General features: G+C 39.2%; 1 protein-coding gene across 6 annotated transcripts in view; it reads left to right on the top strand.

The window, feature by feature from the left end:
* The window catches only part of CHST15 (carbohydrate sulfotransferase 15), a 48,105-nt gene that overhangs the window by 11,987 nt on the left and 14,553 nt on the right, over positions 1-21,565 (top strand). For 5 of the 6 annotated variants that reach the window (XM_040563930.1, XM_040563929.1, XM_040563931.1 and 2 more), the window contains 2 exons: positions 16,118-17,193; positions 17,973-18,312. In XM_040563930.1, the coding sequence (XP_040419864.1) occupies positions 16,651-17,193; positions 17,973-18,312 (883 nt within the window). In that variant the 5' untranslated portion in view covers positions 16,118-16,650. Of the gene's footprint in view, positions 1-558; positions 772-16,117; positions 17,194-17,972; positions 18,313-21,565 lie in introns of those variants that run through there. The other variant, XM_040563935.1, reaches the window with a different exon arrangement.

Genomic DNA, 21,565 nt, shown 5'->3' with positions numbered 1-21,565 from the left:
TCCTGTTAAAAAATAGCAACTGAATTTTCTGTACTTGAGATAGAAAGACTGAGTTGTGTTGGTGTCATAGTATCTCTGTGGGTCTTATGCAGATTGGAGGGCATAAATCCATATCTTGGAGTGAATGATGTGGTGGTTGTTCTCGCAAGTCTTTTTAGTTTGGATCCTCAGGAGCAGCAGTTTTGAAAGACTACTTACCTTCATTTTTCATCTGTGGTGAAAAATGTGCTGTAGCATGGCATTCAGTAAATGGAGGCAGAGTATAAGACACTGTTTTTACTTCCCTTTTCTGTGCTTGAGCAAAACCAGAGGCAAAGCGTTGTTTAACTGCTAGAAATGGTGCTGACTAATAAACGGAGCAAATTGGTGTTTTAACAGTTAATACGAAACCAATCATATGAATGAGGGTCTTAACTGAGCATTGTTTATGAGCCTGAGAGTTTCACTTCCTCACTCCAGGTCTCGCAGCAGCGCTTCCGAAAATGCCACCTGGGGCTGCTGCTGTGGCAGGGGCTGGCTCAGCCCTGCTGAGGACCCCATTGCACAACCTGTCCGTCATCTTCCAGAAATGAGCTGCTCCACCCTACGAGCTCGTGGAGAGGCTGACATTTGTCTGGTTTAATGCAGTTACTGGGGAGAATTGAGATTCAGTGCTGCCTGTCTTCGGTTGTTTCTCTAGAGATTGGATTGCCAGTGGCATTGCATCCTGTGCAACACATATCTGAATTTTGGCCAAAGTCCATCAATCCCCAACTCATGGAATTCGAGGTGGTGAGTTAGACCTGAGTTGTTCTTGGTCTTCTAGCATTTTATGCCATGGTATCACAGGTAACACACATCAGGATGCACATTGCTTTGTCAGTCACAGACTGCAAAGCATGCTGACATCTGCCACTGGGAGTTACTCCAAGAAAGGGAATGGTGTCCATGCCCTGAGGGGCTGATCCCCATGGACCTTTACAAAGCTCTGAGTACCTTTGAACGCACTGCAGCATCATCCCAAGTCTGCTGCATGTACATGGTATTTGCAACAGAGACTAATGCCTTTGCTCATTTAATATTTTTATTTTTTTCAGGTTGGACAGAAACTTCTATGTAAAAGATTAATAAAATAATTCATGTGTCTTATTTAAATGTTCATGTTTGGACAATAACTTATTGTCTGTTCTACGTCAGTCTTGCTGGCCTAGCTTAGCCCTGAGCAAGCATTCTTTATGAGAAAAAGGTAAGGATAACTTCAAAGCCCAGTTTCCACATGTAAAGGAAGAAAAAACCACAATTGTATGGCTTTATTCTGATTTGCTTTTATTACTGAAGTCTAATTTCAATAATGAGCCATGCAATAAGGAAGTTAAAATATATTATCACTGTATAATTCATTTTTTCACTTAGTGAGAAGAACTGTGAAATTGTCTGGGTTTATAGATTATTTAGAACCTGTGAGGGCACTTACTTTGATTATAAACATTTTGGATACTGAAGGCATTTTTCAGGATTTAAACAAGTGAGAAAGTTATAAATTGTATTGAACAGAGTAGTGAGGCTGTCATTTCTCCTATAATCCTAGGATGGCTGGTTTTCTAGCTTGCCTAATTTCTACATACACTGGTGAAGAAAGTGTAAAAGCAGCAGGTGAGTGACTTAGAGCGGTTTACACAGTAGGCTTCATTTTTGCCCTCTAGAAAGACTTTGTCCGTTAGAGCTACCACCAATGACAGTACCAAAAGGTGGAGGGTTCATGGGGAGAGCACCAAAGCAATTAATGATTAAAAATAATAATCAATCAGTCAATTCGGCTGACAACCTCACAGCCTGGATTCACAGAGACCCCCATGTGTGGATTACAAGGCTGCTGGCTGTCCCGGTGTTGGAGGCGTCTGCTGGAGCCAGGCACAGAGGGCAGCAGGAGTGGCTTTGCTCTTCTGTCCCCTCTGCTACAGAGGCAGTGCCATGGGGCTGCGGTGTCTGAGACTGTTCCTGCCAGCTGCTGAGTCACGATCCTGAGGCTGTGATGAAAGATGTGGCATTTCGTGGCACTTGATTACATGTTGCTGGCTTTGGATGTGGGCGTGGAGTGATCTTTGCAGAAGACAATGATTGATATGGCCTTCTGCAGCACACGCTGTGTTTTGTTAACAGCGTTCTTGAGGGTGGAAAGCATAAAGGAAACTGAGCACAGACTGAATTGTACAATGCTGTATTTTTGAAACCATAAAACTCTTTTGATACCCTTAAAAAAAAAAAAAGTAGGCATAACTCAATAGCATTATTTATACAGCAGGTCAGTATGGAGCCCATTTCTCCCATTTCTCTGGACTTGAGGCATTGAAACAAGTGCCATCTCTGGAGCTGAAGTTTGATCCATCAGCTGCACCTCATGCTCCCACTGACAAGTGCACTATAACTGAAGTGTATTTCTACACCTTTATCTGCACAACACTTATGTATTCTATTTATCCTTGTTTTGTAGTAATTGGGTGTCACTTTTGAGAAATGAACTCTGCTTTCATAGAATTCTTGTGTTGTCACTTACTGACAGTGTTTTATTTTTTTCATGGTGATATTATTTATATAATGTAGTAGTGCTTAGAAACCATAAATGGGCTTGGAAGCCATCTCTTCTAGTACTAAGACACCCTAATAAGCTCTTATTTTGGTGTAGTCTCTGCAGCAGACATATATTAAGGAATTCATTGTTTACTTCACATTACAATATCTGCTCCAAACGCATCTGTATGCTCTTGATGCCATTTGAGTCTCCTGGGTGTCTGAAGGCCTTGAATGCATTAACAGCCTGAATCAAGTTATTGCATTAAGCTCATGAAATTAAAGAACCATATCCTTGACTCTAGGTAGAGTAAACACTAGTGTAAAAAGAGAAACCTAACAGATGGAAATGCATTTCAATACTTGGGAGGTATTTTTTGCTGGAGATGGTTTTAATTAGATATGTTAATTTGGCTAAAGTTGGGGTTTATAGTTCCTCACAAAGCTTTTAGTGGTGTGTATTCTGGAGGTGCTTCTCGTTCTTTATGGAGTTTTATAATGTCAATACCCTATCTTTTTTTTTCTGTCATTAGAAAGTAAGTTTTTTGGGTTCTCATTAACAGTCATGAATCTTTTTGAAAAGCTGAATGCCAACTGTAGTTGTTTGAATTTGTGTTGCTTTAGATTTATCTTTGAATTGCTTCAGTAAATGATTCATTTCAAGAAGTGGAACCAGCATTCCAGAACTTCTGTGGGTCTGATTTCAGCTGGGATTTCCTAAAGAGACTCTGTCGTCTTCTGTGTTGAGGTAATGTTGCAGAAAAGGCGGGGGAGGGGGGGGGAGAGTATATACCAGGTTCTTCTTGGTACATTCATCTTTATGCAGAGTTCCTCCCCTCAGTTTCTTTCTGTTGAAAATCAGTAAAGAAAGTTCTCAGACTTGTATCTTGTTTGTTTACAATCTACAGTCTGGCTAAGTGCAACATAAAGAATGCAAAGACACCTGTGGTTGTGTTATTTCCAAGTGGAAAGCAAGTACCCTGAAACCAAACACAGGCAAAATTTGTAGGAATACATGGCCATGTCCAGGGAGCCGGTGACCTAGGGGATGAAGAACAGACTTCTATTAGCCTGGATTATGTATATCTGGATACTACAGTATTTACTTACTGGGAATTGGTCAGTCCCATACACAGCATGACTTTATCTTCACTGTTTCTGTTACAAACTAGGGTTTTTGTGCAGTTACTAGGCTAGAGTTTACTGGGTTATGAAAACTGTATCAAGAGCTGGGATTTTTTGGGAGGATGGTGAAAGAATGAAACGTTTTCCTTCTTTTAAGTGGAAATCAGCAAATGAAGATATTTGAATTTCTTCTTAAGTTTATGGTTTAAGTAATAACATAAAGATATGAGAGGATGATAACACGTGTTTAAGCCATGATCAAATGGCATTAGGTTTCACATCAAGCATGTGCTATGCCTACAAAGATAAGTGTTACTATCAGCAGAAAACAGAGTGTAGTGGTGCAGTAATGTCTTCAGAAAGACAGTATCTTGTAAGCTGATTAGTAAAAATTTGTTTCACTTTTGTGTAGTTAAAGAGCATGTGATATGGGTGAGCAGTACAGGCTAAGCCCTTGAAATGCTTATGAATAGCATTAGAAGACTTTGGAAGTGAGTATAGCTTGAGTAAATAATAAGTAAAAGTAAATAAATAATAAGGTGTTTATTCTTACGTAAGATGCAGTAAGTTATTGCTTAATTAGCTGTAGCCAGAAGTTACCTGTACGAATGTCATCTAGTGATACCATGTTATGCTTAGAGTTTATTTAATTAGCAATTACTTGAGAATATTTAGGCTTAGTGGGGTTCTGCTCTTGGACTGTGAGCTCTGAATTGACTTCACTTTGGAAAAAGTGTGTACCTTCTTGGTACTTTAATAGGCTGAGATTTATCTGCTGTGTTGTCACTTAAAGAATGCAAGTTGTTGAACATTTATAAAAGTTATTGCTATGCTTTTTTTTTTGTACTGAAACAAAGTCGCAGTTGTGATTTGGTTTCAATGAATAATATTTGTTAACTAATTTTTGTTTGAATTTACAAGACACTTTAATGACAAACTTCAATACTTAGTTTGTCTCTTCAGGATGCAGCTGTGTATGTTTCCTTTCACCCACTCAGTTCTAGATGAAAGATGAAATGCCCTATTCATGAAAAAGTACTTACACAGTAGTTATGTACAGATGAGATATGTTTTTCCATCCATTTTAATGTATGTCTCATGGAGAAGGTACCATATATGAGTCATAATGGTAAATTTCAGATGACAGGGTTAAGATAACAAAGCTTACAGAGAAAATTTAGTTTGGAGGTGGAGGAAAATCCCTTTCCAGTCATTAAAAATCAGAGGAAAGGCTGCTAGCATATACTCTAAAATTGTCAAAACAACACTGTTTAAAGCAATATTAAGTTTCACATCAACAAATTCCCTTCAGAAAGACTGCTTATTTATTGAAGTGTGAGGTGTGAACAAATGAATTCTAGTGGATGCCATTTTGTTGTGTCATTGCAAACAAAAATATTTTACCAAACCATAAGATAAACAGGCACTGGAGGCGTTATATTATGCATATTCTATTTATTCCATATAATATTCATCCCTCAAAAGCATCCTTAAATTAGCAGCTGATCTCTTACAACCCACGAGATTTAGCAATTCATACTGTATACCATTTGCAAAGTGGCAGAAAGTATTAGATTTCAGATGGTGGGAAGAATATGTTTCTCACTTTAAATCAACTTGAGGTAGCAGCTGCTAAAATTAAGTAAAATCAAACGTGTAAAAAGAACAAGACGGTAATCAGAGTAACATAGCTGTGAATGCCCACTATTTTGCAGCATGTCGAGGCTGAAAATGCTTGGCAAGACTGTTGGAAATACTCTCAGAACATTTTTCTCTCATGTGTTGGTCCTGGCCCAGTAATCAATACAAGAGACAAAGACCCATGCTGAAAATAACTCTACATCACTGAAGATCTCTTCTTGCAGAGTCAGCTGTGCTACATTCACCCTGCATCTCTTTCTTTAATAAGAGCTAGCTGGCGCTCTGAATAGGAAGATATATTTGTCTTCAACACAGTGAAGCTTTGGTGTTCATCTCACCTTAGAGGTGTGCAGATGTCTAAGTCTGAAGCAAGTCACTCAAAGCTCACGTTGCAGCCAAGTAAACATATAGGATCTCCAAGGACATGGATCATATTTAGACTGCTTCCTCTGGATGATTTCTCTCCAGTGTCCAATGTGATCATATTGTGTGTAGATCTCTGGCATCTACTTTTCTTCTGATGAATTTCATCTCTTCTGACTTGCGCTTTTCTGAAGCGGATCGTTATGCATGAGTTTCAGCCGAAGGGCAGCATTGTTTTTTTGAGGAAAACAGAACTGGGGAATTGCCAAATGGATACTCAATAATAATCTTCCACCCAATATAAATTTATAAAACTGCTAGATTAAATTTAGATTGATTAAATACACCTAGGAAGGTGAATTCTCCAAGAACCTGCACTTCAAAGATCTTATTTTTACAAGAGCTTTGAGAACATACTTTTTACTTGCTTCACTACATTAATTGTACTCTTGTTTATAAGCAAAGTCTGGTAAATGGCATGAGACTTGTACTGTAATCTTTATTTATATTTTTATATCTCTGCTCTTATATTTAACTTGTTAAACCCTGGAAAGAATTAGCAGTGTTTAGTTGACATAGGTACACAATTACACTGTGATCTGAGGACAAGAATAGGCTTACCAATCAGCTCCTAATAAAATAATAGAAATCAAAGGGGAAATCACATTTTCTTGTCTCAGGAATGGCAGTGTTTGGTAAATAATGTCTTCTCTTTCCAGGTTATTTTTGTAGCCGTTTCTGTGTATTGCTGTTTTAGGATCAGTACTTGGCCAAGGTATAAGTGTGTGAACACAAACAGGAGAGCTGTGCTGTCTGCTCAGGCTCTTGCTGCATGCTGTCTGACTGCCTCGAGAGCTGGACAACCTTGCAGTCTGCTTCTCTTAATGCAAGAAAGTGCTCGAGCCAAGCTCAGCTTGCTGAACTTCCCTCCCCCCCCCCCCCCCCCCCCCACTGTTAATGGCTTGGTAGCACGCACTACTGCAGTATCTGCTAGTACTGTACTTGCTGCATCAGGACTATTTGGTGTCCTGATGTGAGCTTGGAGAGGACCCATGGTTTCTAAATCCGTTTGATCTCCATGGCTGGGCAGGCTGCTTTGCTGCAGAGCTGGGCAGCTTGAGCACACAGAGGATTTCTCTGTGTTCAGATAAGGTGATGGAAACAAGCATGCTGTCCTCACCAAACCCAGTTTTACATGAAGGGAAAAGCTGTATCTCCACTGAGCAAGTTGCTTCAGAAGAGCTATTTGAGTAAATTACGGCAGTGTCAGCCCAGAGACTCAACCAAGGAAGCGGGCTTGGAAGGCTGAAACTAAAGTGGGATGGGCAGCTGTCAGAAAGAAGTGCATAATGAAAAATAGCCTGTCTTTGATAAGTGAACTCTGTCAATACTGGAGTAAAACTCTGGAGTTTTCTAAAGATAAGTACTTATTTGTTTTTTGATTACAGCCTGCCTGTGGGGCATGTGGGAGCTGTTTTCCCACCTGCCAATCCCTCAACCCCCTGCATTATGTTGATTAAAAAAACTACCTGGAGTGGAAGAGCTCCATCACAGATTCACCCTTCACATTACGTGTTTCCCTGTTGCATTAGTTCTTTTAATGGGAATGTTACCAATTTGCAGAGTGATAGTGTGGTTTATTGCTTGAAAGTGCCTATAAGCAAGAATTTTCATTGTTGTAAAGTATTGTGATATCCTGTGTTGAAAATGAAACTTCAACATATGTTTGAACCTATTAAATACCTAATAAAATAATTTGTGCAAGGCCAGACTAATTGCTTCCACTGTACCTGATGCTGTATTTCAGGTGGTCCCTTAATCTTTACCAGGAGCTCTTTCTTTCATTTGTTTCATAACAAAAAGAAAATACATATAGGTAATTCAACCTGAACAATTTTCAGTGACATTAAATCACCGAACGAGTGATTTAACCTCCTATGTCTGTTTTGATCACATTGTTGACGCTGGGTGTCTTTCTGGAGATTTAAGAGAGTTTTTTCTTTTTTTTTTTTTTTTTTAGCAGGGGATAAAAGTTAACTGCCATTAATATCAATATTTTATATCTGTTCTGGCTCTTAGTGATTCAGTTGTTTTCAGTGAGGGCCTGACTGTTTTGATAGCCATTAAATAGATGTGATTTCTGCTTGCATTCTGAATACCACAACTTTCAAATCTGGTTCCAGATTTGTGGGAAAGGAATCTGTGAGCCACACAGAGTGGACACATCAATTTATCTCTGTTTTTGTGGGATGACCTCAGTGACTGTGTAGGATACGTTGGGAGATTGCTCATGGTAACTATGTGAGTAATAATAATTATAATAATAAAATAAAGATACTGAACTTTGACCCTGCATAATGCTTTTTGAATCTGGCTTAAAATGGCTTTTCTGTGAGAAGACAGGCACTAGTATAATTTAGGTAAAGGTGAAGTTTTTCTACAGTGTGCTTTTTTTTTAATGTTCGGTATAAATCTGTCAGTACTTCTCTAGCAAGCCGCTATGTGAGATGAATAGAAACTAAGTGAAGCAAAAAGATGAATTACTGGAGATGTTGCACACTGTAATCAACAAGCTTTGATCAAGAGTTGAGAAGCTAGTTGAGTACTAGCAAAATTCTGCTCTGAGTTACCCTTATCAATATGTGAGAACAATGTTTTGTTCCATGGTTGGAGAGGAGGAATGCCTTAAAAATATCAGTGTGAGCTCCATCCTGATGCAAGGTGAAGGATTCACCATGCCTGGGATGCCTGGTGTCACAGGTCAGGTGGCTGGCAGCGGTGGTTTTTCTTTCAGGGCTTTTGGAACTGCTTTTCTGGAGAAGTCATTGCAGTAATGATGCTCCAGGTCCCTAAGCTTCACTTCTGCTCTCATCTTTGACATAAATCTTGCAGTGGAATTGCTTTGGAAAATGACTCTGTGTGGATCTGAGGCAGGTATCACCATGGAGGAATTACTGGTTAGACCTCATCCCCTATGTTAAATGCAGAACTACCAGCCCATTGCCTTCTAAACCTTTATGCTAGTTTAGATCTAACAGGGTCACCATGTTATGCTTTGGTATTTATCAGTAAGACGGAGGCTGGCTCTCTTTGGTTCTGTTTTATTTTCCTGTCTGGACATTTTATTCTGCATTTAACATGGAGAAATGATGGATCTGATTCTAGATCAATTTAAGTCAGGTGAAATGCAAAGATAAAAATAACTCAGAAGTGATTAAATTCATTTATTTATTTATTTATTTTTTGCATTGAAAAATAACAATCTAAAAATGGACAATATCGGGCTTAATTAGCATTTTCACATTTTCAAGGTAAAACAAAAAATAACACATCAGAACATGCTGACATAGAAGCAAGAAGCTATGCCTAGATTATTCTAGAAACACACATGGACTTCAGACATAACAGGCTCCTGGGGAAGGCATTGCTCTGCTGCAGCTGGTCTAGGACAGTCTGTTGCTCCCTTTCCCACCTCCCCTCCTTTTTCCTTGCTTCTGATAATCTGTTTATTCAGGCAGTGTTCATGCCATAATTAAGTGGTGATTCAAGCTCAGTAACTATTTCCTGAGCTCTTCAGGACAAATAAGAAGAGTAGGTCCTTATTTGATTGAAAATACTGCTGTTAATCTGATTTTAGGGGAGTTTGCTGATTTTTGCAAATAGAGGCTATCATTTGTCCCATTTTTGCATTTTCTCTGGAAGTATAGTATATTGATGAGTAAGGAGTAGAGTGTGTTTGGATTAGCTCTTGAGAAAGAAACCAGCTGTGTTAGGGAATGAGCCACAGTTAGTATTTGGGCAAGACTGGTGATTCAGTGGTGATTCAGGAGGTTTGCTTTGGCTTTAAAAGGCTTCAGAACTGGGTTCTTTAAAGAATATTGTACGCTTGAAAAGTCTTCAGCTGTTGTTCAACAGGTTGAATGTATGACCATGGGTTATGACCACATATTCTGGATTTTAAAATGAAACTGTTTCTCAAGTGATTGCCTTACATATGTTTGTGGTGGCTTAATATCACTTCTTGGGAGTTGCACTTTTCTTTTTTTTTTTTAATTAGCATTTTCAAGCAAGTAGAAGAGCTATACTTCAGTCTGAGAGGTTGCTGAGCTTTGTAATGAGTCCTGTGGCTTTTCTAAACCATTGCAATAGCATTTTTATTTTATTTATTTTCACTTATTTATTTATCTTGCAAGGAGGTTGCAGAGAGCAATGAATCACGATTCTCATTTTTTTTTGGCAGCTCTTTGATTTCTTTGAGGTAAGTAGATGTGAATTCAGGCAAAGTTTATTTCCTAAAGCGCTAACTTGAGCGGCCAAATAAGTACAATAAGCAGGATAGAGCAAATATACAATTATTCCTTTCTTTTCATGAGCAGTTTTTTTATGTCCAGTTTTTATGGCTTCCACTGTTTTGTTTGTTGAACCAGTACTGCCTACTCACCAGCAGGATGAACTTCCTCACGTTGCTTGAACAAATACCTTGGCTTGCTCTGAAAACACCATGTTCGAGAGCAAAACATTTGTGCAGCCTGCAATCTTGCTCAGTCCTTATCCTGTCCAGTAAGGATAGAACAGGGAAGCAACAGAGCAAGAACATGAACTTCTCTTGTGTTTCTGTATATTAATAGTTCTAGGTTTTGGCTTTTATTGAGAACTATGAAGATTTCTTGTGAAAAAAATGCCCTTCTTTCTCAGGTGTAATAAACGCATCAGCAGACAAAACCTTAATGTGATGCCAGACATGGGTGGCAACAGGAAAATGGACAGAGAAAAAAAGAAAGTGTCATTTTGTGAGACTGGAGAGCCTGTCTGTGGGAACTATATCTGAGAGATGTGCTTTGGCTGGGCTTCACCACTTCCACCCTGAGACTCTGTGGATTATTTTGCAACTTGTCCTAGACATTCACATTTTCAGGCTGTGACCTTCCCAACAGGACAATCTTCCTGGGTCAGATCTTCAAATGGCACATACATCTCTGTCCCTGTCTCCTGTCTCTGGTCATGACCAGTAATAAATGCCCAGTGAAAGAGTGTAAAGCAGGTATTTATAGATTTCTCCCAGCCCCATATTTCTATCTTGTGGGAATTGGAAAAAGCAACCGCTGATAGATTTATTCTCCATTAATTGTCTAATGTCTTTTAAATGCATTCAAACTTTTGGCCCTGATGAGTTCCACATTTTAATTATATTGTGTGAAGAGAGGAAACAAAGTGATGTAGCTCCACTGACATCAAACAGAGAAACACTGTTATACATCAAGCTGGGAAGCGTGTTACTGGTCTACTTGAAGTGTGTTTATAATAGGTTCACAGCATGCTACTCTTTCATGTGGTAGCAGGAAAAGCTGAGCATGTCTAAAAGTAACAAGGCTAGTATAAAATTTAGACTTAAGCGTACTACCAAAAGTTCACTTTGTCTTCATTTTAAAGAATTATGGAAAAAGGAAAGCACATTAAAAATTGAAGCTTGTGACCTGAAAAATAGAAGTCATATGCTGAGACGTCCAGAAGATGTGTGCGCACCTGTAAAACCTATTCCATCTGGTTTATCTTATTCATTGAGGAGGAGAATTTTAGTTATACGACTGAGCATATGAAAGTAATTTATTTTCATAGTCATTTTGATTACAGTATTCCCTTACAGTTCTTTAAGAGAATGTAGAGGGATTATATTAAATCTTTATTTAAAAGAAATATAACAAATTTTGAACTATGTAGGTATGTATGAAAATATGTGAGCAATAAAAAATATTGCATGTTTTATTCTTCATGGGATTTATCTTTTTAGCTGTCCTTAGGACAATAAATAAGGCATAGTGGGTACTCCATTTTCAGTAGGTTTATTGCTAGGCTGTAGTGGGCAGCTCTGCCTTGTGCTGATTTCGATGTACCTGTAGGTGTACCTGTCAGTACTCTGGTCTTCTGCAGCCTGCACGGGGCAAGCAGGAGTCCTCTGACCATTCAGCCTGGGCAATACTGGGCAGTTTTATGTAAAGTGGGAGTTGCACAGGGAAACTAGAAAGGAAAAAGTCAGTTTTTAACAGGCAAAAAAACTTATTTGCCTATTAAATCCTCTGTTGTCTGTAAATATATTTGTTAGGTTAAGTCTTCCTCAGTTGAAATCTGTAGTGTAGGTCCTGTTGGCTTCAGTGGGAGTTTGCTGAAATCTGAGGTAGCTATTTGAAGAGTTTTTGTTTGTTTTTTTTCCCCCCTCCTCATTCTGATGTGTCATCTCTTATGTTCATTCTTATGTCCCCGTTTCCTACTTAGGAGATTCCCCAAAACCCTCATTTTTATGAGGAGGATTACTTTTGGCCAAGGTGCTTGAAAAGGTTTATGTTGATTCCTGCTTTGTAAGCTGGTATATATTTATGTACAGCAGAAAAATACCGCATAGACATGATCATAAATAATTCACCATTCATCTCAACAAGAGGAAATTACATGCTACATTATTCAAGAATGTACAAAGATACTGCTTGTTGTGTAAAGAGAGTAATATTCTGCCAGTGAGCTGACAGCAGTTTTGCAACTAAAATAAAAAGACATAAATGGTTTTATTACCAACTCAAGTCTCACAGCTTTTCTTCTGTCTGCAATTCACTTTCTTCTACTGTCAGTATTGAAATACAAAAAAGGTAAAGTATATCTGTGATTATGACTGCTGGAAATGCTGAGTGGAAGAAACAACAAAGAGATACTTTAGATTGCTTGATTTTGTGGGATGAATGAGGAAAACATGGGCTTCTTGCACTGAGGAAGATCCTGGCCTTCTGGGTGTGCATTCTTCATTGCACAGTGAAAGACTGGGGAATGTATTTAATTAAACTTCTTGGTAAAGAGAAGGGAGTGACTGTAGGGAATTATATCCTGGCTTTTGTGTGTTTATTACAGTGGTTTTTTTAATTTTTATATTGCATGACCATGACAGTGGGAAGTCATATAGAATGGTACGTCTGCAACTAACAGTTTTTTTTTTTAAAAAAAAAAATCAACAAAACAAAAGCCCTCTCTCTATTCTATTAGCTGAGTAATATATCATATTGCCCAGTGATAGATCTTCAAAGAGATCATCTAATAAAACAACCTGTTGTAGTGCATATGCATAAGCTGGCAGAATTATGGTTACTTGTGGAACTTTAAATTTTTTCTCCTGACTGGTGTGATTAAGATCTCAGTTTTTCTGGGGCCTAAGCATATTTTTTTTTTCCTTCCCTTGTATCACCTTCCCAATAAAGCATTTTCCTCAGCTTTCAAAAGTGCAGTTAGTAAGATTTTTCCTTGAGTTTGTAATATGTATACTGCAGTTTCATGAGAAGTGTCTGCACCTATTAAGAGTTCAATAAATTTTGGTCCATTTTATTAACATGCAAATGGACAGAATAGGACTGAGAAGCTTATGCAATGTTTCTAAGATCCTGTGATCTGAATCCATCAATGTATCTCTGATAGCTCTTTTTAAAAATTTGAGAAATAATGTCAAATACACAAGTTTTGAATTGATTCTGCAAGAGTGTATGGGATAAATTTGTTCAATCCATAACACTCTGAAAGTTTCAGGTGTTTGTTAGAAGAGGACTGGAAAATAAAATGGATTTTCTGTTAATAGTGCACAGTAACTGGTCCCTCTAAAAATACATAGCATGGGGCTGGGAGGAGACTGAGATACTCGTTGGGTATCGTTGACTTTGGGGTGGAAGGACTGCACAAAGATATAAAAGTAGCACCTAAAATGCTTAATTGTACTGATGCTGTAGAGTTCCTTTTGGTTACCCAGATTTTTTTATAGTTACCGCTGTAACCTGCTGCCTGTTCTTTGTGCATCTTTCTAAAAAGGTGCATCTTTCAGCTCCCTTTTCTTTTCAGGGCCCTTGTTTCCATCCCGTCTTTTTGCAGTCTTTTCTGGGGGAAGGAACTCTCTCGGAAACTCTGTTCTAGCCCCAATGGATAATACCCAACTCTGCCCTTCCTGAGTCTCCTCCTGACTCCATTTCTTTCCCAGTGAAAATCTTTGCTCAGGTGCCTTATTACCTTGCATTTTGACTTGCAAAGTGGAAACTTTTTCACTTGTCAGAACCTCCCTTTCTCATCCTCCCTTTCTCTGGCAATTTTTACTGTCCATGTCATTTGGAGAACTGCTGAGCTCTTCTTACTTTAAATCTTGGATCCTTCTCTCCCCATTATGGTGCTGTCGAGGAAGTGGAGGTGTTGGGGGGAATGGATCACTGCTCTCACGGAGTCCACGTGAGGATGGACAAGGAGTATCACAGAGACAGAGCCTTACAGCACCTTCATTCCCAGGGACTAAAGGGAAGTTGTGTCTTTACTGGGTGACAGAAGCCAAAATAAAAGTTGACCTTCAGAGGCATAACTGCTTCTTTATTTTTCAGCATTTTTTTCTTTACCTTCTTATTCTGTCCAAGTTTACTGCTTTGTTTCTGACTTTTCAAAATTGTTTTAAAATATTTCCTGTCATAGAATGGCTCGGTTTGGAAGGGACCTTAAAGATCATCCAACTCCAACCCCCCTGCCCCCATAGGCAGGGGTGCCACCCACTAGAGCAGGTTGGCCAAGGCCCCTCCAGCCTGGCCTTGAACACCTCCAGGGATGGGCCATCCACAGCTTCTCTGGGCAGCCTGTTCCAGTGCCTCACTACCCTTACAGTGAAGAATTTCTTGTAATGTCTAATCTATATCTATGTTCTTTTAATTTAATGCTGTTTCCCACTTCATCATTATCTATCTGAGTAAACAGTCCCTCTCCATCCTTTTTATAAGACCCCTTCAAGTACTGAAAGGCTACAAAGAAGTCTCCCCAGAGCCTTCTCTTCTCAAGGCTGAACATCCCCAACTCTCTAAGCCTTTCTTCATAGGAGAGGTGCTCCAGCCCTCTGATCATCTTTGTGGCCCTTCTCTAGACTCACTGTAACAGATTCACATCTTTCTTGTGATGGGGGCCACAAACCTGGATGCACTATTCTAGGTGGGGCCTCACAAGGGCAGAGTAGAGGGGGACAATCAGCTCCCTCGACCTAGTGATCACGACTCTTTTGATGCAGCCTTAGGATGAGTTGGGCTTCTGGGCTGTCATTAGTTCCCAAACCAAAGTAATTCTTGGAATTTTTAAAAATAGGTAATATAAGTATTATCTAGTATATGGAAGCACATGTATTATCTGTGAATTTTGTATTTGATAATCTCTGTTTTGAGAAACTGGATTTGTTTTTGACTTTAAAATGTGGGTAGGTCTAGGAAGTTATTTAATAAGCTACAAAAACAGAAAGTCTAGAGGAACTATGCATAAATATGCTGTAATTCAGACCATCCTTTTGAAAGCTGATGACTTGTTTGTGAATTTGTACATCTCTGCTCTGAATTCTGTCTGGAAAGCCAGGCATGAATGCTGTCAAAAGTAGACACAAATACTTCTAACCAACTCTACTCACTTTTTGGCTATGAGCAAGTAACTGTGCTAATGAAGTGGTTAGAGGAGGATGGCACATGTCCTGTGCAGCAGGGTCCTTTAACCTGTGTGGATGTGGAGGCCTCCGTGAGACCCATGAGTGCTCAAGTCCTTGGAGCAAGAGGGCATCCACTCATGTGATCGTTTCTGCACAACCTCTCCTGTACTGAAGTGCAATCATTTAAGAGGATTTTCTGGATCAGGGCCTTGTCTTGAAATTGCAGTACTGATTGTACATTTCATTTAACTAACACATCTTGCCATTTTTATTGAGTGATATCTTGTCAAAATGTATTTGAAAGGTAATGCTGAAAGCATCTTAGTGCCTTTGCAGTGCATCACTGGTGGTTGCTCTTGTCTCAGAACCACTTGTTCCAGAAAACAAAGATCCTGATAGGAGTTTTTGCTTATGTCTATTATTTAATCTCTTAAATTTACTGAATGTTTTATTTGTGGCTTTTTTTATTTGTTGTTTGGCTGTCTTCCCAACGTGCTTGAAAGCATACTGTTGTCTTATCTCTACCTTGTCCTCTTACCTGGGTTCCTGCCCCACTTCAGGAAAGTTAATTTAAGGTCCCTGTGCACAGATACAGGGTGAACATTTAAACCTGTGTTATTGGCTACTGTCCAAAAATGCTTTCAGACTTAAAGAGCAGATTAAAAGCTGTTATAGAGGTTAGTGAGCAGGTGATGTAGGTAGAGTAGTGTTACCTGTGTCAACAACTGTTTGCTGATGTGAGCAGGTGGGTGACTGAAAAGAAATGGCAACTCACTGTGGGCTTGAAGCCAAGCGTTTCCTGGGTTTAATATCATGAGTGCTGCAATTAATATACTTAACAAACAGAAGGCATCTTTCAAACGGTAGTGTGAAATTACTTGTGATGGATTGCAGTTTTGCTATGACCTTGAATGAAGGTGAATATAGATATTACTCAGTTTGCTCTTCTGTGTGTGTCAACACACGTTTTTTTTTCTTTAGGTTGCACAATGCACATCTTTGAGAACATCTCTGGGACAATGATGCTTCCAGGAGCAGAAGTCTGATTTGGAACCTGCTTGTTTTAAGAATATCTGGGAATTTCTATGCATATTTGCTTATTCCAACGTAAATCAGAGGACAATGAATTCTTTTTATTTTTTGCATATTTTCATGCCAAGTAACAAATTTTCTTCTTTCCCATTCTGTTCAATGGGAAAAACTTGAGCCAGTTGTGTAGCTGATTTTTATTTTGCCACATTCCTCCTCCTGAGCCAAATTCTTGGAAAACACGTCTACAATACATCTATTTTTGTAGTTGGATTTATTTTTTTTTCCTCCTGTATATGTCATATTTCGCTTCTGGAGTCCTTTTAACTGTTCTGGTTTGAACCTGCCCTTTTGTGTCACTGAGAATTCATAGAATCACTCAAGGAATTAAATAATTTCAGACTTGCAGAAGATGACTCATATGCTTCAGAAACATTTTTGTGGCTGTGCTTGGCTCATTAATACAGGAGTTTAACAGTACTAATATGAAGCATTGCATTAATTGTTGCATACATTTATTACCAAATGACTTGCACAGACAGTGTTTCAGATGCCGTGGACCTAGCCATAATAACCAGAAGTGTCCCGTTTGCAAAGGAGAAAATAAAAACCATTTGTACGCTGATAGCAAGCAGATGAAGTTGCTTGCAGTTTTGGAAGTAAGGACTGATCACAGTGAAAGCTGGCATGGATTTCCCTGCTTGAAGAAGGGGAAGCTATGCAGCTTAATATTTGGGTTGATTATAATGACTCTAGTGATGGCATCCTATGTACTGACTGGAGCCAAACATGGCCTGTTGTTAATACCGTCTCCCTTCCATTACGGAGCTTTTACTAGCAATCCAAGCTTAATGGACAATGAAAGCCTTAGTGACATGAAAGACCATTACCAGTCTTCTAAAATTAATATTTCATATGTAAAGGATTATCCAAGCATTAAATTAATTATTGACACTATTTCTTCAAAGATAGAGTTTATAACAAGACAGCGCCCTGATTTAGAAGAGCTGAGGAAACAAGAGCCACATGTAAGTATGAGTTAAAGTGTGTCCGAAATTAATGCGTGCTGGTTTATTTCAAGAATTTGGGGTCAATCTTTTGCTAAGATAAAAACAGTGCAGATGCTCTGATGTTCGTATTGTGATTTATACCACCTGGAGCCTCCTTATTTATACCAGTTGAAGAGCTGATGTTATAGATCAAGTCCTTCAGAGTCAGAGGCAAAATGGATGGGCTATATAAATGGTCTTGACACCTGAAACAAAAAATCAGGCAGTCTTCCGGCAGCTGTACACTCTCATTGAATTGAGAACCTTGTCTCACCCAAAATCATTCTGAGTTAGTCAGATTTGCCAGTCACCTAAAGTGATAAATAAGAAGGGAGACTTTCTAACTACCTGTGTGCATTCCTGAAAAACTGGTTATTGCAAACCTTGTGTTTCAGAATTAACAACTGGAAGTTAATTTGTATATTACAACTTTGACTTTAAAAATTAATTCCTGGGGTGGTGGGGGATGTGGGGTTTTGTTAATCTGCCTTCTGGCCTTAAATTCAAAGGATTTTTAAACGTGCTTCTCTCCCAGTCCAACAGTTTGCACTGGAGTTTTTTCCAGTGCCATCAGAAGTAAGTTAAGTCAATTTCTTAGTTTAAATACTTTTTTTTTTAAATATATGTAAAACAAGGTGGGGGGGCAGGGGATGTTAATGATAATGTTTCTATTGTGTTGTATCATTGTGCTAAGTTAGAAAAATATAACTGCCACTTTTTTTCTGCCTTGACTGAAATTATTGTTCTTTATGTTGCAGATGTTTTCAGTAATTCCTAATAAATTCCTTCCAAATAGCAAGAACCCTTGTTGGTATGAAGAGTACAGAGGAAACACAACCACAGATCCTTATACAACGAACTCCTATGCACTGTATTCAAAGCGTTTTCGAACCATATTTGATTACCTCAGGAAGGTATTTTGGAACCACTTGTACCATTACAAGGACAAGCACTACCGGCTGCGCTGCCTCCCCCACTTCTACATCATCGGCCAGCCCAAATGTGGGACAACAGACTTGTACGATAGGCTCAGACTGCACCCCGACGTTCGGTTCTCAGCAATCAAAGAGCCACACTGGTGGACAAGAAAGCGGTTTGGTGAGTAAACATGCTCTCTGGTATTCAGGAGGGTGGTCTATGAAGCTTTGATGTTACTTATATGTATCTGGGGTGAATTATATGGATTTGGTCCATATTGGTTTACCTTGAAACAACTGAAGGTGATGGATATTCAATAGGTTCTAGCCTGCTTCTGCTTAATATTGTTTTGGGTTAAACCTTTCAAGATGATGCACATTAAATTTGGTTTCATTGCAGTGGATTGGAAAAGTCTAGAAAAATATAAAAACACTGGATAAAACCAACTATGTTTTGTAAAAGCAAGAAAAGGAACAGTTAGGTTGTGATAAGAGGTTTAAAGAATAGCGGTAATAATTTTACCATGCAAAATTTTTCTGTGAAGCATGAATAAACGATGGGTCATTATTTGATACATGAGTGTCTTCTGTCCTTGTGATTCAGTAAATACAACTGTGTATTATAGTCGCAGCTTCACTAGTGTTACAGCTCTAGTCAAATGCTCTGTGTGAGACATCTCGCTCCCACGGAGGAATGTGGATGTATTCCTAATGCTCTTTTCCTGAGTGACATCAGTATTTTAGGAAATGGTTCTTCATCTCTGAAGGCAGAATGGAACAGCTGAGGTTGTGGCTGCTTCTTCAAAGCGTGTCTGAAAACCATGGGCCTGAATGCATTGTTTTATCCAACTGAAGTGTTTATATCTTTCTTGTTCTCTCTTCTGTGGGTACCAAGGCAGGTCAATCTTGTGGCTAAAGACTGGATGAGACTCAGAAGGTCCAAGTTCAGTTCTCGACTTTACTGTGTGCTTACTGCTTTCCTCTAAATGCAGGCATATATAGTACTTGCTTTATTTCACCCAGGCTTTGTGTTTTCTCACAGTAATGGTGGTTGGGTCTAGCTGCTAAGTTCTAGGATGTTGATATCAAAGTTCACAGGCTTTTCAGTGGTATTATTGTTTCCCAGAAGATGCTGGTTATTTTACGACGTTATCTTTCCTTCTGTATGTGATTTGCTGTGCTTTAATGCAGCCATTGCCTTTGGAGCAAGGAAAAACCTAGCATTGTGGGGTAGATCATTTGATGAAGCCTTTACATCACTACTTCCCTGTGGTGCTTTTCCTGAGCTTCCTTGAAATCAGAAACTCTCTCTCCTAATGAACTGCCATGGCTAACATTAGGCTGATTTCTGAGGGACTGAGACACCTGCAGTGCTGCCTCTGTGCTTTATTTTGGGGTTGTACCTTCAATTCATTCCCATACACATGGTGTTACCATTTCCATCTCCCTTCTTTTTGTCTTGAAGCCCTGAAAAACCCTTGAGCTCCTGCAGATGGGGGGGTTTGATCGTTGCTGTTTGGCTCAGTCACAGATCTGGGATTCTTAATTTCTTATACAGAAATGGCTTAGCTGTGTTCTTGGGGTTTGTTTTCTTCCTTTGAAAGTGCCGTGAGAAAGTGGCTCGTACCAAACCCACAGTGGTGTTTCATATGTAGTGCACCACAAAGCTAGTGCAGAAACAGCGAGCTTGGCTTCTTTTGTCTCTAATACAATTAACCCTCTTCAATGTATTGTAGACATTTAGAAAATGTTTCTTATAAATTAAGAGTTAAAGCAATATGATGAAATACAGTTTTGCTTTCAAGATAATTGTCTCCAGTACTGGAGATACAGGAGGTACTAGTGTGAATGAAGGAGCTGGGCTAGTTGCAAAGTCAAAGAAAAGAAGCATTGTGGTGCCTCCTGAAGTCCCCTGAGAAGGAGTTCATTCATCACAGTCAGTGGCTGACTGAAAATGAATGATAAGAATTGCCTCATGACCTGCAGGTGGAAAGTCAGATCAATGAGGAAAGTGGATTTGAGACTTGGACACCTTCCAGTGCGAATGCCATGCTGCTTGTTTCTGGGTGTCTGGATGCAGGGACCATCAGCAAAACCATCTGTGGAAGATTGTCTTCCAGAAGAGTGCTGGCAGGAAAGGCAGAAGCAAACTCTCAAGTGATACACTAAGCTAAAATCCTTGATGCTAAATGTGTATCTACACTTACTGTAGTCTTAACAGCAATGTTTGCAATTCATGGTGGAGGAGGCTGTGCACTCAGTCTCACTAAAGCTAAGACAGTTGCTCAGAAGTGGACCAACTGAACAGGCAACCATAAGAAGTCAGTTTGGAATGAGTGTAATTTGAGAACAAGGATGAATTCCAGACTCAGTGCTGGCACTCACAAACCTTCCACATGCATGACCTTGTGGACAGTCACTGGGGGGCCTGCAGCAGATCCACAAAGAGAATTTTCTTTCCATAATCACTTTGTTTGTTTGTTTGTTTGTTTTTAAAGCTGAAGAATAAGGAAAGTTTGCAGAGCTTGGCATCTTATGGAAGTAAGATCTATGGAGATGACCTTCCGGCCATCTCAGGCAGTCTGCCATACAGAAAAAATAAATTTTAATTCTTTCTGCCCCCAAAGTACTTTAGATAATGGTTGCTATTCAGCAAAATGAAAAATAAAAAGGAGAAAAAAAAAAAAAAGTAGGCTAACGAATGAAATTGAGACAGCCCTCTTTAAAAGCCAGCTTGTGGATATGACTTCTATGCTGCTGGTTATTATCTTGTTTAGTTTGTAACACTTATCTGGAGAAGAAAGTCTTTGTTCTATGGCATTCCCTGATTCAGGGATTTTTATAAGACAGACTAGTTTCAGCTGAAGCTAAACAACTCTCCTGGGAAGGTCCCTTTTCACAAATCACCACTTTCCCGTTCTGCTGGGATGGTTGATGCTCTACAGGACTTTGTCCCAGCTTGACTGTCTCTCTTTCCTGACTCTTAGCCACAGCTGCTGCTCGCATGAGCGGGGTGGCAACAAATCAAGGCAGTCTGTAGCACTGTAGCACCATGCATTTTTGAGCCTTTTTTTTTTTTCCTCTTTTAAAAACAAAACAAAATACACTGCTAAGCTTTTCTCTAACTTTGTTAAATCTAACTTTCCTAAAGGGGAAAATCAGAGGAAATAAGCAAAAGGACCGTCTTGTTGAGCTTTTCTCTCACATAAATGATAATTACCTGCCTTGCAGGAACAGAAAATGAGAGCCAAGGAGTCCTGCTCTATGCCCTTAGTTTTGTTCCCACTTGGTTGTTTTCCTTGACCTCTGTCTGGCTGAGAAATGTGGCTCACAATGTTGAGAAATGCAGGGAAAAGGCTGATGATATTGAATGCACCCTACAGCACATGGAGGGATAGGAAAAAAAGTTACTGTCGTGGAGCCTTGCTTTCTTA

The sequence above is a fragment of the Cygnus olor genome, chromosome 7 (genome assembly GCF_009769625.2).
Source record: "Cygnus olor isolate bCygOlo1 chromosome 7, bCygOlo1.pri.v2, whole genome shotgun sequence".
Lineage (NCBI taxonomy): Eukaryota > Metazoa > Chordata > Aves > Anseriformes > Anatidae > Cygnus > Cygnus olor.
This window is presented reverse-complemented; position numbering and strand designations above follow the sequence as displayed.